Genomic DNA, 14,767 nt, shown 5'->3' on the forward strand with positions numbered 1-14,767 from the left:
ATATTGGTAGGGAAATGGTGTGAGGGAAATTGACAGGATTGAAGGCCGATAAATCCCCAGGGCCTGATAATCTACATGCTAGGGTCGTTAAGGAAGTGGACCTAGAAATAGTAGATGCATTGCTGGTCATCTTCCAAAATTCTATAGATTCTGGAACCATTCCCATGGATTGGAGGGTAGCTAATTTTACCCTACTATTCAAAATAGGTGGTAGAGAGAAAACGGGGAATTATAAACTGGTAAGCCTGACATCAGTATTGGGGAAAATGCTAGAGTCCATTATAAAAGATGTAATAGCAGGGGACTTGAAAACAGTGACAGGATTGGACAAAGTCAACATGGATTTGCAAAAGGTAAATCATGCTTGACTAATCTACTGGAATTTTTTGAGGATGTAACTGGTAAAATAGATAAGGGAGAACCAGTGGATGTGATGTATTTGGACTTTCAGAAGGCTTTCGATATGGTCCCGCATAAGAGCTTAGCATGTAAAGATAAAGCAAATGGGATTGGGGGCAAGGTACTGACTTGGATAGAGAACTGGCTGGCAGACAGGAAGCAAAGAGTTGGAATAAACGGCTCTTTTTCTGAGTGGCAGGCAGTGAGTAGTTGGCTACCGCAGGGACCATTGCTAGGACCCCAGCTATTCACAATATATATTAATGATCTAGGCAAGGGATCTGAATGTAATATCTCCAAGTTTGCAGAGGACACAAAGCTGGGTGGGCGTGTGTGCTGTGAGGAGGATGCCGAGAAACACCAGTATGATTTGGACAGGTTGGGTGATTGGGCAGATGTATGGCAGATGCCGTATAATATGGATAACAGCGAGGCTATCAACTTTAGTGGGAAAAACAGGATGGCAGATTATTATCTGAATGGCAATAGATTGGGAGAAGGGGAATTGAAACGAAGCCTGGGTGTCCTTGTGCACCAGTCACTGATGGTAAGCATGCAGGTGCAGCAGGTGGTTAAGAAGGCAAATGGTATGTTGGCCTTCGTAGCGAGAGGATTCGAGTACAGGAACAAGGATGTTTTGCTGCAGTTGTACAGGGTCTTGGTGAGACCACACCTTGAGTATTGTGTGCAGTTTTGGTCGCCTTATCTGAGGAAGGATGTTTTTGCCATGGAGGGAGTGCAGCGAAGATTCACCAGACTGATACCTGGGATGGCAGAAATGACGTATGAGGAGAGATTGGTCGATTGGGCTTATACTCGCTGGAGTTTGGAAGAATGTGAGGGGATCTCATTGATACTTATAAAATTCTAAGGACTAGACAGACTAGATGCAGGAAGGATGTTCCCGATGGCGTGGGAGTCCAGAACCAGGGGTCACAGTCTAAAGATATGGGGTAAGCCATTTAGGACTGAGATGAGGAGGAATTTCTTCACCCAGAGAGTGGTGAACCTGTGGAATTCTCTACCACAGAAGGCAGTTGAGGCTAATTCATTAAATATATTCAAGAAGGAGTTAGATATATTTCTTCAGGCTAATGGTATCAAGGGATATGGGGAGAAGGCAGGGACAGTATACTGATATTCGATGATCAGCCATGATCTCATTGAATGGCGGCGCAGTCTCGAGGGGCCGAATGGCCTACTCCTGCTCCTGGCTTATATGTTTCTATGTTTATGTTTCTTTAGCCTCCTTCTATGCCGTAATTATCTATGATTGTCTGTTGTTGGTTCCGACATGTAGCACAACAATGAGACCCTCCTCTCCCGTTCCAGATTATTTACTATACATTTCGAGATTTCCCTTACTCTAGCACCAGGTAGGCAACATACCCTTCAGGAATCTCGACCATTGACTGCAAAGAATACTACCTATCCACCTAATAATAGAATCCCCCATAACTTCAACCCTTCTATTCTGCACCTGCTCCCTTGGAGAAGCTTCTGCTCCGTAATGCCTTAACCGGCATTCTGGCTGTCCTTCCCACAATCTATCACCTTATCCTCACAGGTATCATCTACTTTTACTGATTAAATAATTCTGATGGACCTCCTTCACTACCTCTCCTACGTTGCTCTTAGCTAGTTGACTGACAGTCACACTCTCCCTTTCTTTACCGTTTCCTTCCTCTGGTGTGTAACTTTATTCTGGCGTTTATTATGCAGTAATTCCTCCTCCTGCCTTATGTGTCAAAGTGTTTCTAGCTCACATTCTTGCTCAAAGACTTTGAGCCAGAGTGTCTCGAAGCAGAGACATTTCTTGCAGATTCTTTTTATTCTTTTCTGGGATGTGGGAGGCGCTGGCAAGGTCAGCATTTATTATGCATCCCTAATTGCGCTTGAGAAGGTGGTGGTAAGCCGCCTTTCTGAACTGCTGCATTCTGTGTGGTGAAGGTACTCCCACATAACTGTTTGAGAGGGAGTTCCAGGAAGTTGACGCAGTAACAAGGATGGAACAGAGATATATTTCCAAGTCAGGATGGTGTGTAACTTGAAGGGGAACTTGCAGGTGATGGTGTTCCCATGAGCTTGCTGCTCCTGTCCTTCTAAGCAGTAGAGGCCACGGGTTTGCGAGATGCAGTCAAAAAAGCCTTGGCGAGTTGCTGCAATGTATCTTGTAGATGGTATACATTGCAGCCATGGTGCACTGGTGGTGGAGGGTGTGAATGTTAAAGGTGGTGAATGGAGTGACACTCAAGCGGGATGCATGGTCCTGGATGATGTCAAGCTTGTTAAGTGTTGTTGGATCTGCACTGATGCAGGTAAGTGGAGAGTATTCCATCATACTCCTGACTTGTGCCTTGTAGATAGTGGGATGGCTTTGAGGAGTCAGCAGGTGAGACACTCGCCCCAAAATACCCAGCCTCTGATCTGCTCTCGTAGCCACAGTATTTATATGGCTGGTCCAGTAAAGTTTCTAGTTAATGGTGACCCCCAGGATTTTGATGGTGGCAGATTCGGTGAAGATAATGGGTCGGATATTGCGATCCCTACGGGTGGGGACGCACTGTGTGCCCACCCGTAGGGACACCGGACATGCGGTTTCTGGCATGCACAGCACAGGTGCTGAAAACCGGCATTTCCGATCTGTCAAGAATGCTCTTGACAGAGCCTCCGGCTGCCCTGAAGCAGGGCCTCTGCGGGTGGATAGTTCCGCTTTTTGGAGACCCTCTGTCCACAGAAAACCCTTTCAATTCTTATGCCTGGTAAAAGGTATAAGGCCTGCTTTTACCATGATAAAAGTTGAAAAAATTAAAAAACAATTTTTTTTCACTGATTTATCATTTAGAATTACTTAAAAAATGTAAGTTTATTTTTAGCCCCGTAAAAAAGTTTAATATTTTTTAAATTAATTTTTTGTTTAAAATACTTATTTATTGCAATTTCAAGTCATTTTAAAAATGTGATGTTTTTCTAATTTATTTAAAGTTTTACTATGTTTTTTCACTGATCTCCATTCATATATTTGACAGGTGTTCCTGTCAAATGTATGAAGGGAGATTCCCTTCTGTGATTGGCTCCCCATGGCCCACGTGATCGCAGGGACACAGCGAACGACATGCACCCCTGGAATATGTGGACCCTGCGCACTTCAAGTTTGGCGAGGTCCTGGAGCGGAAGTGCGCGCGTCCCGGGAGCCCTCAGTTAAGGGCGCAGTTTTTTCCAGATTGCAGGTCCCCGCCCGCGGGAGGCCTGCGATCGAAAAATATGGGCCATCGCCATTGAACGTCAAGGTTGGGCGTGGTTAGACGCTATCTTGTTGGAGATAGTCATTGCCTGACAATTGTGTGGCGGAAATTTTGCTTGTCAAGCCTGAATGTTGTCCTTGCATGAGAGCACGGACTGCTTCATTGGCCCAGAACTTGGTGTCGGGGGCTTGCCGCGTGTGCAAGCCCCCGATCTGCACTCACCCTGCGCGCTGACATCTGAAGCCCGGGCCTGCTTGCATTTCCTGTGACAGGGCCGGTTCAGATGTCAGCGCGCAGTGCTTACCTGATCCAGCGGCGTAGTTAGTGCAATGTGCCGGCTGGGATCAGGTGAGCACTGTACAACCAATCAGGGGAGGGGAAGGTTCATTCAAGAGTTTGAGAGTAAGAACTGTCAAACTCATGGAAACTACGGGGGCCCAAAACACTATTTAAACTTTAAATAAAAATTTAAAAAACATCCCAATCATTAAATTAAGTATAAATAAGTTAAAAAAAATAATTTAAACAATAATTTTTTTTTTGAAAAAAATAAATTTTTAATAAAAAGAGTCTAAAACTAAACTTACCTTATTGTAGATTCTTTAAAATAATAAACCTGTGGAAAAAAAATTCTAAGTTACACTAAAACACCACTTACCTGTAAAAATAAATACTTACGTGTGCTTTTTACAAGCGTAAAGACCGGAGGCCTTCACACATGCGCAAATCCCCCAAAACAGAGGAAATCCAAGACGCACGCGCTGCCCCCTACAGCGCACGCGCTAGCCTCTTCAACTCTTGGGTTAGAGGAGAGGAAATGCCGGTTTTCAGCGCATGCGCTGTGCATGCTGAAAACCGGCATTTCCTCCGGCCAGACGCGTGAGTACCCATTCCATACTCACGCGTTTGGGGAGGAATTATTGCCCCAATATGTGAGGATTTGCGAGTGGAACTGAATACTGCGCAATCATCAGTGAACTTCCCCACTTCTGACCTTATGATGAAGGGAAGGTCATTGATGAAACATCTGAAGATGATTGGGCCTGCCCTGTGGAACTCCTTCAGCGATATCCTGGGGCTGTGATGATTGACCTCCAACAACCACAACCATCTTCCTTTGTGAGAGTTTCCCCCCTGATTCCCATTTAATTCAATTTTACAAGGGCTCCTTGATGCCACACTCAGTCAAATGCTGTCAAGGGTAAATACTCTCACCTCACTGTGTCTGTCTGGGATAGACTCGTTGTCCACAAACTCCCACATACTAAAATCCCGACACAATGCCTGTACTGCCAAGTCTTAATTCATTATTTAATTAATTAATTAACGTCTTTATTAGTTGGTAAACTGTAGTTTATTTCTTGAACACTTTGGTCACTTGAGGTGATGTTAAGTAAATTAGCTGTTAGTTAGTGTGATTAACTAATTAGCTATTTATCTCTCGTTATTGTCTTTTAATTGCCCATTGCAATAAGATGTCTTTGGGTCCAAATGTTTGGAACCTCTCAAGTTCAGTCGAAGAAAGACTACGGGTGGACGAATATTATTTCACTGTTCCCGTCGCAATTACTGCTTCGCTCCTCCCATTTGTTTCCGTAGAAATGCCGAATATAATGTATCCCACAATGTGACCGCGTATTTTTAACCATTCCTGGCTCACAATGTCCAACGTTCTCTTCAAAGAGCAAACTTTCATTTAAATTGGTTTCGCCCATGACATAAATTCTGATGGTGGACTTTGAGTGCAATCAATGTCAGATATTAATGGGCCTCCAACGCGTCTCGTATTTATAATTCTATGAAAGGAACTTTCTCTCTAAGGCACTTCATTTTACATCAGTAAACTATAAGACATATGAAAGGTTTACACACTCGATACAACTTGTCACGTATAAATATCAACACTTAGGTTTATTGAAAAGTATCGTCAGCTGGTAACATTCGTCCATCAAGATACGCGTCAGCCAGCAAAAAATAAGCACAAGAAGTGTCAGGTACAACCCGCTCCCCCTTCTTAACATTGCATTTACATAGAATGCAATAAGCTCATTAAATACAATAGCCAACTAGCAGTTGCCTTTGTATAATCTAATGCTGCAGAAAGAGTGTGTAGCGAGGTATAATGGAAACCGGCTGTAAGCGAGGGCTGCAGGAATCTTTTATCCGTTTCGACTGCGGCTCCTTCATCGCGTTCCCTGCTTTCGTATGTTTCTGTTTTTAATTCCCAGCTGTGCCTGGACACGCGTTATTTTTTCCCAAAGACTGAGCAATTGCTCTCGTGGAACTGTGAGCAGCGGAGGCAGAGATTATCAGCTGTTCTTTACCTGGTCATTAAAAACAACACCAGAGTCATAGAGTCATAGGAATTTACGGCACAGAATGAGGGCATTTAAATAATGCAATTACCTTGTTTATTTTTTCTCTTTTCTATCCAGACGCGGTGCCCTTTAGAGCACGTCAGCATCAATATAAATAAACTCGCAGCCACACTCACAACAGCATAAACATCCAACTATTAAATTAAAGGAACGCTCTTCAATTATATCCTTTCATTGTGATTCGACAATAATTATCAAAATAATCTTACATTAAATCATTCCAGGACGAAGACAATCGTTCCTCAATTTTAAATAAATATGCCGTCATCTCAGGATGTCACAAAATATTAGGGTGCAAAAATTTACATTTGTGTTTAATAACTTTCATTCGGCGATATTCTTTCACACATGATGATTGTGTATGTGTAATTGTGTACTTTATCTTTTCCATATTAGAATTACCTAATATAAAAATTAACAACCGATTACCTAAACCATAACCGATGTCGCACGGAATCGTTTTCACTGCACTTAATGTAGAATTGAAACAAAAATACTGCTCTTAGTTATATGAATATCTGAATGAAAACCTTCGAACCGTCTGCACTCACCTGATGTCCAATAATCTCTTGCACACAAATAATTACATTTCACACTGAACAAATCTACATCTTAAGGAACCCATGCGTATAGCACCGAGCCATACAAACCAGAAGATGCCAGGTTGGATTGCCTATCTGTGTTGTGTTAAATTATCCCAGTTCCGTTAGCACTTGAAACGCTAAAACTGGCCTGAAAGACCAGGGAGAGGAAGAGGGCAATTAGCATTATATCCTGCATCTGACTGTTACCCAGGGGCCGCTGCTGGAAATTGCCTGTCTAATGAGGTCGTGATCGGGATCGACCATGTGATGTCTGTCGGTACTCACTCTCTATGCCCACATGAGATCGCCTCTCATTCTTCCAAACGCTAGAGAATATAGGCCTAGTCTACTCAATCTCTCCTCATAGGGCAATCCGCCCATCCCAGGAACCAGTCTGGTGGACCTTCGTTGCACTCCCTCTATGGCAAATATATCCTTCCTTAGGTAAGGAGACGAAAACTGTACACAATGCTCCATGTGTGATCTCATCAGGGCCCCATATAATTGCAGAAAGACGTCTTTACTCTTATACTCAAATCCTCTTGTAATAAAGGCCAACATGCCATTTGCTTTCCTATTTGCTTGCTGTACCTTCATGTTAACTTTCAGTGATTCGTGTACAAGGACACCCAGGTCCCTCTGAACATCAACATTTCCCAATCTCTCACCGTGAGGACAGAAAAAAAGTATTTATTTAATTTCCCTGCCATTTCCTCATTCCCCATTATAAATTCTGCCGTCTCTGACTGTAAAGGACCTACATTTACCTTCGCCAGTCTTTTCCTTTTCACATACCTATAGAAGCTTTTACAATCTGTTTTTATATTTTTCGCGAGTTTTCCCTTTCTTTATCAATTTCTTGGTCCCCCTTTGCTGATTTCTAAAAAGATCCTCATCCTCAGGCTGACTGCTTTTTCTGTCAACTTCATACGCTTCCTCCTTTGACTTAATACTAGCTTTAATTTATTTTGTTTGCCATAGATGGATCACATTTCCTTTTGACTTTTTATGCCCTAGAGAAATATATGTTTGTTGCCAATTATGCATTATTTCCTTGAATGTTAGCCATTGTATGTCCACCTTCATACCTTTTAGTGTAGTCTCCCAATCTACCATGGCCAACCTGCCCCTCATACCCTTGTAGTTTCCTCTGCTTATATGGAAGACCTTAGTTTTAGATTGCACAACATCACTCGCAAACTTAATGTAAAATTCAATCATATTATGGTCACTTATCCCTAAAGGCCCCTTTACCACAGGATTATTGATTAGCCCTTTCTCATTGCACAGTACCAGATCCAGAATAACCTGTGCCCTGGTTGGTTCCTGCACATTATGGTGCAGGAAACCATCTTGCAGGCATTCCAAGAATTCGTCCTCCACACCATTAGTGGTAATTTAATTTGCCCAGTCATTATGTAGACTAAAGTCCACCATGATTACTGTATTGCCCTTGCTACATGCAGTTCTAATCGCTTGATTGATACTGTGCCCTGCATTACCATTACTGTTTGGTGGCCTTTACACAACTCCCACCAATTTTTCCACCCTTTGCTGTTTCTTAGCTCCACCCAAACTGATTCCAGTTCTACATCACGATCTGCCAAGACAAGATCTTTTATCTCTACCATACCGATCGTTTCCCTTATTAACAGCACTACGCCACCTCCTTTTCCTTTATGTCAGTCCTTCCTAAATGAGTACCCTGGAACATTCCGTTCCCAGCTTTGGTTACCCTGCAACCATGTCTCTGTAATGGCAATTACATCATACCCATTTACTTCCTGCCGCTCTCGACCTCGCCGTTTTCTCAGATCTCAGATTTATTTGTTTAGCTTAACCATACTATGGTGGTAATACTTTGATAGATGAGAAATTAAACAATTATCTATGATTTCTCGGCTCCCGCCACTCCTCACTCTATACGGAAAATGATGTCATTTTTTGAGTTTTCCCTCCGTTTGTCTGTTATCAGCTGCTGCTCTCTGCCCCGCTCCTTTTAATGTCAGGTGTTCGGGATCTTGCCCTTTTTAATCAGCTGCTGCTCTATGCCGCTGCTTACAAACAAACAGCTGGCAAAAATACATTTCTCATCTCCATAAATCCAATCCTATCTGTGTGTATACTTCAAATACGATTTCCTGAATTAATGAAGTGTTTTCTTACCTGCAATGGAAGTTATTTTTACATGGTCCACAATAATTCCCGTCAGTGCAAGAATTATCAAAAAACCCAGAACAAGCCGAGCAATCATGAGGACCCGAATGCTGAAATTGTGACCTACAATGTTGGATTAAAAGCAAGATATAAAACTGGTGTATATAGATATTATCGAATGGAAACAACAATGATTGGTTTATACAAAGCCATGAGGTCCGTTAAATAGTTACTTTAATCCGAACACCGTGGGGATCGATTTGAACTTGCCTAAATCGGCGTTAACGGTGCGATAATGGCCTCAAAACGGGGTCGGTAGATTTAGCAGCATTTTAACGCCGACAACGAAGCCTTCCACTGTCAGAGAGGGCCTGCTGCTAGGGGCTATCGCCTTTGTCTCAGGCAGTAGGGTAATCTTCATATCCAAATCGTGTTTCTATGGTGAACATAGGATCCCGATGGGCGTTTCAGGTTAGAACTGTTACGCCTTGCACTCTGTGGCCAGTTTTACTAGCGACAGAGATAAAGAGATCTGAACATGTGCATTTAAATTATTTTTGCTTGACTAGGAAAAGCAAGAGGGCTCCTGTGGGCCCCATAACGGTAATCTGGGATGCTGCAACCCGGGCACCCCCTCCCCCCATGACCTGATCATGATACTCCCGGTTTAGTTTGCTGCCCAGCTGGCTGTCTGCGGAAACCTGCGCAGTGTATCGGGCCGCCTTACATGCCTTAAGGTTCCTCATTTTCATACAAGTAGCCTGGCGTAGACTCCCTTCATGGGAGACTGGTCCTCACCAGCACAGGGGCCAAGTGCCAAAATGTTTCCATCTGCACAGTAATTTCCACCATTCCTTAAGTTTACTCTAACATCCACAGTGATAAAGAACGGTTCCGAACATTTCAGAAACTTATTTATTGGTCTGAAGAATCCATAGCTATTGTGGTAGCCAGAGTAGATTTAGAAGCAATGCGCCTTGCTTCGTCAATCTACAAGAAATTGAGGAGAGAAGTTGCTCAGTGGATGGAGGAAATCCAGGTAATAGTTTCCTTATATTTTTGGAAGATGCTTGCAAAAGTTCTGCGCCTGAGGCTTTTGAAGCAAATTCAGCCTCATGACGTTCGGGGAGAATTGGAAAGTGATAAGTAAAGGCTGTGTCTGCGGAGCAGTAGATTCCAAGACAGAGCTCTACCCGGTCTATTTTAGTTTCAATGCTGTCTCGTCTATTAATGAACTATATGGAGTAGCCACTTCTAGTAATAGTCCTGGATTTGCTGATGCCGTCAATATGTAGGTTAATAACACTCAATGAAATTTGGGTAATCGAAGAAATGCCCTTGAAGGATGTTCGCGGCAGCTCCACGCATAATCTGTCTTAATCTTACCTTGCTTGACGGCGTAGCTGACACTGGCGGGCACCAGAAGAGAGACATGAGACACCAGACATGTATAAACAACTCCGCTCTGGGCAGGCTGGGCTTCTTCCAATGAGCTGGAAACCTCAAACAGTCCCTCCGCGCTCCTGCTTTTCACAGTTGCTATTCCGGTCAGAATTTCGACACCATTTCTTCGCCAGGAGATTTCTAAATGCTCCGGGTAAAAGGCAAACGTTTTGCACTCGAGTTTTAGAGAAGTCGCTAAAATCCCTTCAACAGGAGCGATTTTCAGGGGAGTTGGGGGAACTTTAACAGAAAAAAAGTATTTTTTTCAATTTAAAGGAACACCTTTTAATTTGCCTACTCTCGTTATACTGTTACAGTCCTACTGTCACAAGAGTTATCCGCGCTCTCGTTGTTTAAACTTCGAGTTTGCATTTATTTTATAAATAGTTTTACGGCGCACAGCAAAATGACGGAATGTATTGGAAACGGTACGCAAAGAGGGTGAATCCCCCAGGGCTGCTAACATGCAGGGAGGCACGCGTCACTGTTCTGAAAGGAGTATCAGATCCTGGCGCGGGATTCTGGTTGGCAGCAGTGACCCCGAGTGAGGTTCCTGTTCTACTATATGGGAGAGAGCGCAACCCAGTCTGCACGAACAGTGGAATTGCTAATCGTCATTCATTAATAATCTTTGGTGAATTAAACATTTCGTGTTTTTTATTTCAATATCGGTCGCTATTTAGATATTTCATATATTGCAAACATGTTTTATATAAATGGTGAATATTGAGAAGAAGAATTCTTACCAATATATCGAAATATCTCTGATGTCTACACAGATAGCAATCAGGATGCTGGTATATCTATAGATTAAAATTCGTGCATTACACTTACTAACTCAGCATTGCAGTTTCTATGGTGGAGATTTCAGATTGTGCTGCTTTCATACATTTATTTCTCCAGCGCGCGAACCGAGGGCTAGAATATTTTTCAGGTCATGAAAGGGTTATATTGGTAATGATGTATCTCTGTGTAGATCACAACATCCATACAGATGAGGGAAACCGAATAGGAAATCCTAACGCAGAGTGAACGTCTTATCTAATTCCAGGGGTTTTGTCCTTCCCCAAGTCTATTCGGTCTGTTGAACACGTTTTGCCTGAAGAGGATACTGCTTATATCAGTCCTACAATCGTCTTTTACTAATGTGAAACTTTTTCCGCTAGAGTAACAGTCACCCTTTAGCTGGAAGTAGAGTCGCTTATTATGTTTGCATTCTTTTGTCAGTTTATTACAAACAATCTCGGTTACATCTTTTCTTTAAATGTTTACTTTCCCGACTTTGTAGTAATAGCAAACTTTTAAATCAGGGGCTTTATTAACTTGCAAAGTTATGTTAGCCTTTATTCCCAGCAGCAACGTGTTGACTGCCCAACCAAAGCTCGGAATTCCTCCATTCCTTTACCACTGATCTGTTTAGGTATAATATATAATGCGGTAGAATTTTCGTGGAGGAAGAGGACGAAAGTGTTGACTTAATCTCCTGCCATAACTTCCGTGTGGGATTGGAAGAGTGTAAATGGAAATCATGAATTACAAATGAGGGAGCCCAAGCGTATATAGCAATTTCGGCGATAATCTGCCCCACTTTACAGGTTGTAAGTGTATGAAAGAAAGCCCAATTGGCGTGAGACAGAGGTCCAAGCAGGGGCATTGCGTTTCTACACTCTTACAAGGTCTAGGACTTGGGGAGGAGTCCAGCATTGACGGTAAGACCAACCTTTCCTCTCTCAAGGGACTATAAGTTTCCTTTGTGAAATGAGCTTGGCAGTCTGAAATAAGTTTTCAGTGGAAGCAAGTGCACAGCCTAAAGTGCGGATATAGGAACAGGAGGAAGCCATTTAGCTCCTCGAGTCTGCTCCGCCTTTCAGTTAGATGATGGCTAAACTGTGCCTCAAATCCATTTGTCCACTTAACGCCACATCTCTTGATACCCGCACCTAACAACAATCAATCCATCTCAATATTGAAAGCTTCAATTGTCTCACAGCATTCTGGGAGAGAGAATTCCAGATTTTGGACAATTCTGTACAGAAAATATTTGATTGGCAATTTCAAGCATTGGGGCCAAAATGTGCCCTGGTGTGTGCAATAACCCCGATTGTAGCAGGACATTGGTCTGCTGAATTTGTAATGAAGGCATATTCTTGGGTTTCAGTAGCTGGCCTTTAATGAAGTATAAAATACCTGACCTAGGAAGTGTTAAAATAGTTGCTATTGTCGCTACTTGGCACTGTTATTTTCGTGAGAAGGAATTTGGCTATCTAATTCCAGTTATTAATTTCAAGCCAAGATTTAAACATTTATACTATTTCAGTATCTTGCCTCCATAACAATTGTAACTGCACTTCCAAAAGAACTCATTGGATGCAAAGCACTTTGAAATGTCATGCAGACAAGGAAGGGTGAAATTGATCTGGGGCAGTAGCGCAAAACGGGCGCTAGCGAATCGGCGGGCGTTGTACACCGGGGTCAATGGGAAAGAAAATCGGGAGAAGTGTAAAACGAATTTGCTATCGCCAGGGTTTCGGCCAGTGATAAAAGTTCAAATTACCCCCACCATTGAGTTTTAAATATATCGCACACTGCTGAGAATCTCCCACTCCCCGGCACAATGACACTTACCGTACACAATAAGCCGAGAGCCACTTCCAGCTCCAATAGATTTTTGATGATGTTTTACTTTACAGTAATACACTCCGGAGTCGGCGACACTCGCATTCAGGAGATCAAATGACCCACTTTCCTTTTTTACACTAAATTGCTTTCTGCTGTCTGGCTCCAGAAACGTCTCCTCGCCCCGTCTCCACCAATAAACACCAGGGGCATCTTGAAATATGGGAAATGTGCAGAACATGGAAACATTTGTACCGCTGGGAACCTCCATGTATTTAGGGAATTGATCCACTTTGCTGGAAGTTACTTCAGAGGCTATCAGAAAATAATCAAAAATACTGACATAATGGTTTGCATACTTTAGAAAAAGAACAAATATTATGACTTAGAATGAAAAAAACAAGAAAATTAACCACGTTAATAAAACAATGAGAAAAACGAAAGAAAGAAATGTGCACAAAAGATGACGTATTTTGTTAACGTTAGCTTTTTTTCGATAAGCATGGAGCGGTAAGATAAACAAACACACCTCTGTAAAGAACTCCCACCAAAGATATGCACAAAAGCGCGGAGCTCACCGCCATGCTGAGTGACGAACATTAGACTGGCCATAAGCTGCAAGGGACCACCAAGTTCCTGGGGCTTTGGAAGCCAGGGGTTTGCACGTGATCTAGAGTGGTGTGTAATATCACGTGCCTAAATGTACAATTTCAATTGATATATTTCCTTTGTTCAGACTGCATTGCGGACGGAGAGTCGTGCAGACTCAGGGTTTAGTGCACCCACTTAAAAGATCTAGGATACTTAGGTGTATTGTAACTACTCGTGTAGCTCAGTTAGGCAAACATGTTTTCCTCCAGATTGCACTTCTCTCTTGTCGGAAACACGACGAAAACTCCAGACTGTGAGTGCTCCTTTCTTGTTCTTGTGGTGATAAAGCGTTGTTAATTTTACTGGTGTATTTTGTTCCGCCTATTTCTACAGCAAACCCTGATCAGAGTAAAACAAATCATGTCTGCATTGAATGCCCGAGCGCCATTACGCTAACCAATCGAGTTCGCCATGTTAATGAGCTTAAATGCACATGTCAAAATCCAGCGACTCACGTTCAGCTGTAAATAGGAGGAGCATATTTGTCTGGTCCTTGGTTTTGCAAATGTAACAACACGCTTGATTTCAGCTGTGATGGTGAACTGTCGGATGAACAGACTGGCCAACCTCATCCCTATTAACATTCTGGTATTATTTCCTATGAACGTTGAAACTAACAAATGAGAAAACAACAGTGAAAGTGGAATGGCTGATCGTGTAGGCTATAGTTTGTTGTACATTATAGTGAATCCCCTCATCCTGTTGCCCGATCATAGCCCCCAGATCCACCTGAAATCAGAAGTGCTGTCCTCGTGGCTCCTATTAAATGACTGCAGTGTTTGCCACAGCCTATGAGAATCCCATTAGCACCATCCTCCGATCAAATGTCCGATGTGAGTTTGGTTTACATATTTACGTTCAGTGAACATTCATGCTGACACTCAACCCATTCACTATATATCTGTATCGATTCAGATTGCATGGTTGCTTACCATGATCTCCTCGCTTTTTGGGGGGAAGCCATCGTCCTTGGAGTCTTCTGTATTCGGTGACCTCAGAAACAACTATTACATTAGTGGCATGATTGAGCTAACTGCTCCTGCACTGGATAGAATAGTAATCAATTAGGCTTGGGTCGTCATCCATATCTGAAGCAGTCAACAGAAATGAAGTTGTGTATGTAGGTCAAAGTCTGCAGTTTAATTAATAAGGTTATTGAGCTGCAGGCACAAATTGCTGTATGGGATTATGACGTGGTTGCATTAATAGAGACCTGAATAAAACAAATGTAAGAAGTCACACAACACCAGGTTATAGTCCAACAGCTTTATTTGAAATCACAAGCTTTCGGAGC

General features: G+C 42.6%; 1 protein-coding gene across 2 annotated transcripts; it reads right to left on the minus strand.

Annotated features, from left to right (window-relative positions):
• Positions 1 to 5,536: 5,536 nt before the first annotated feature.
• On the minus strand, positions 5,537 to 13,780 carry LOC147105534 (M1-specific T cell receptor beta chain-like). 2 transcript variants are annotated; one of them, XM_086009974.1, is made up of 5 exons: positions 13,352 to 13,780; positions 12,832 to 13,137; positions 10,150 to 10,446; positions 8,773 to 8,886; positions 5,537 to 5,968 (listed from the first exon to the last, which is right to left on the minus strand). In XM_086009974.1, exons 1-5 carry the CDS (start codon positions 13,404 to 13,406, stop codon positions 5,862 to 5,864), a joined length of 879 nt encoding a protein of 292 aa, XP_085866100.1. In that variant the 5' UTR covers positions 13,407 to 13,780; the 3' UTR covers positions 5,537 to 5,861. The 2 variants fall into 2 exon arrangements, with proteins under 2 accessions (XP_085866100.1, XP_085866101.1); XM_086009975.1 differs by having other exon boundaries at positions 10,150 to 10,347; positions 13,352 to 13,778.
• Positions 13,781 to 14,767: the final 987 nt, after the last annotated feature.

This window comes from Somniosus microcephalus, chromosome 17, assembly GCF_052327205.1.
Source record: "Somniosus microcephalus isolate GS21.2 chromosome 17, FLI_Smic_1.0, whole genome shotgun sequence".
Classification (NCBI taxonomy): domain Eukaryota; kingdom Metazoa; phylum Chordata; class Chondrichthyes; order Squaliformes; family Somniosidae; genus Somniosus; species Somniosus microcephalus.

What these genes read in the sequence shown, in the direction of transcription:
- LOC147105534 (XM_086009974.1), bottom strand. Translation starts at nt 13,406, where the DNA reads ATGGCGGTGAGCTCCGCGCTTTTGTGCATATCTTTGGTGGGAGTTCTT. An exon ending in GGTGGGAGTTCTTTACAGAG is followed by an intron (nt 13,138 to 13,351) that starts GTGTGTTTGTTT and finishes ATTTTCTGATAG; the next exon opens with CCTCTGAAGTAACTTCCAGC. An exon ending in CTCTCGGCTTATTGTGTACG is followed by an intron (nt 10,447 to 12,831) that starts GTAAGTGTCATT and finishes TTTCTGTTAAAG; the next exon opens with TTCCCCCAACTCCCCTGAAA.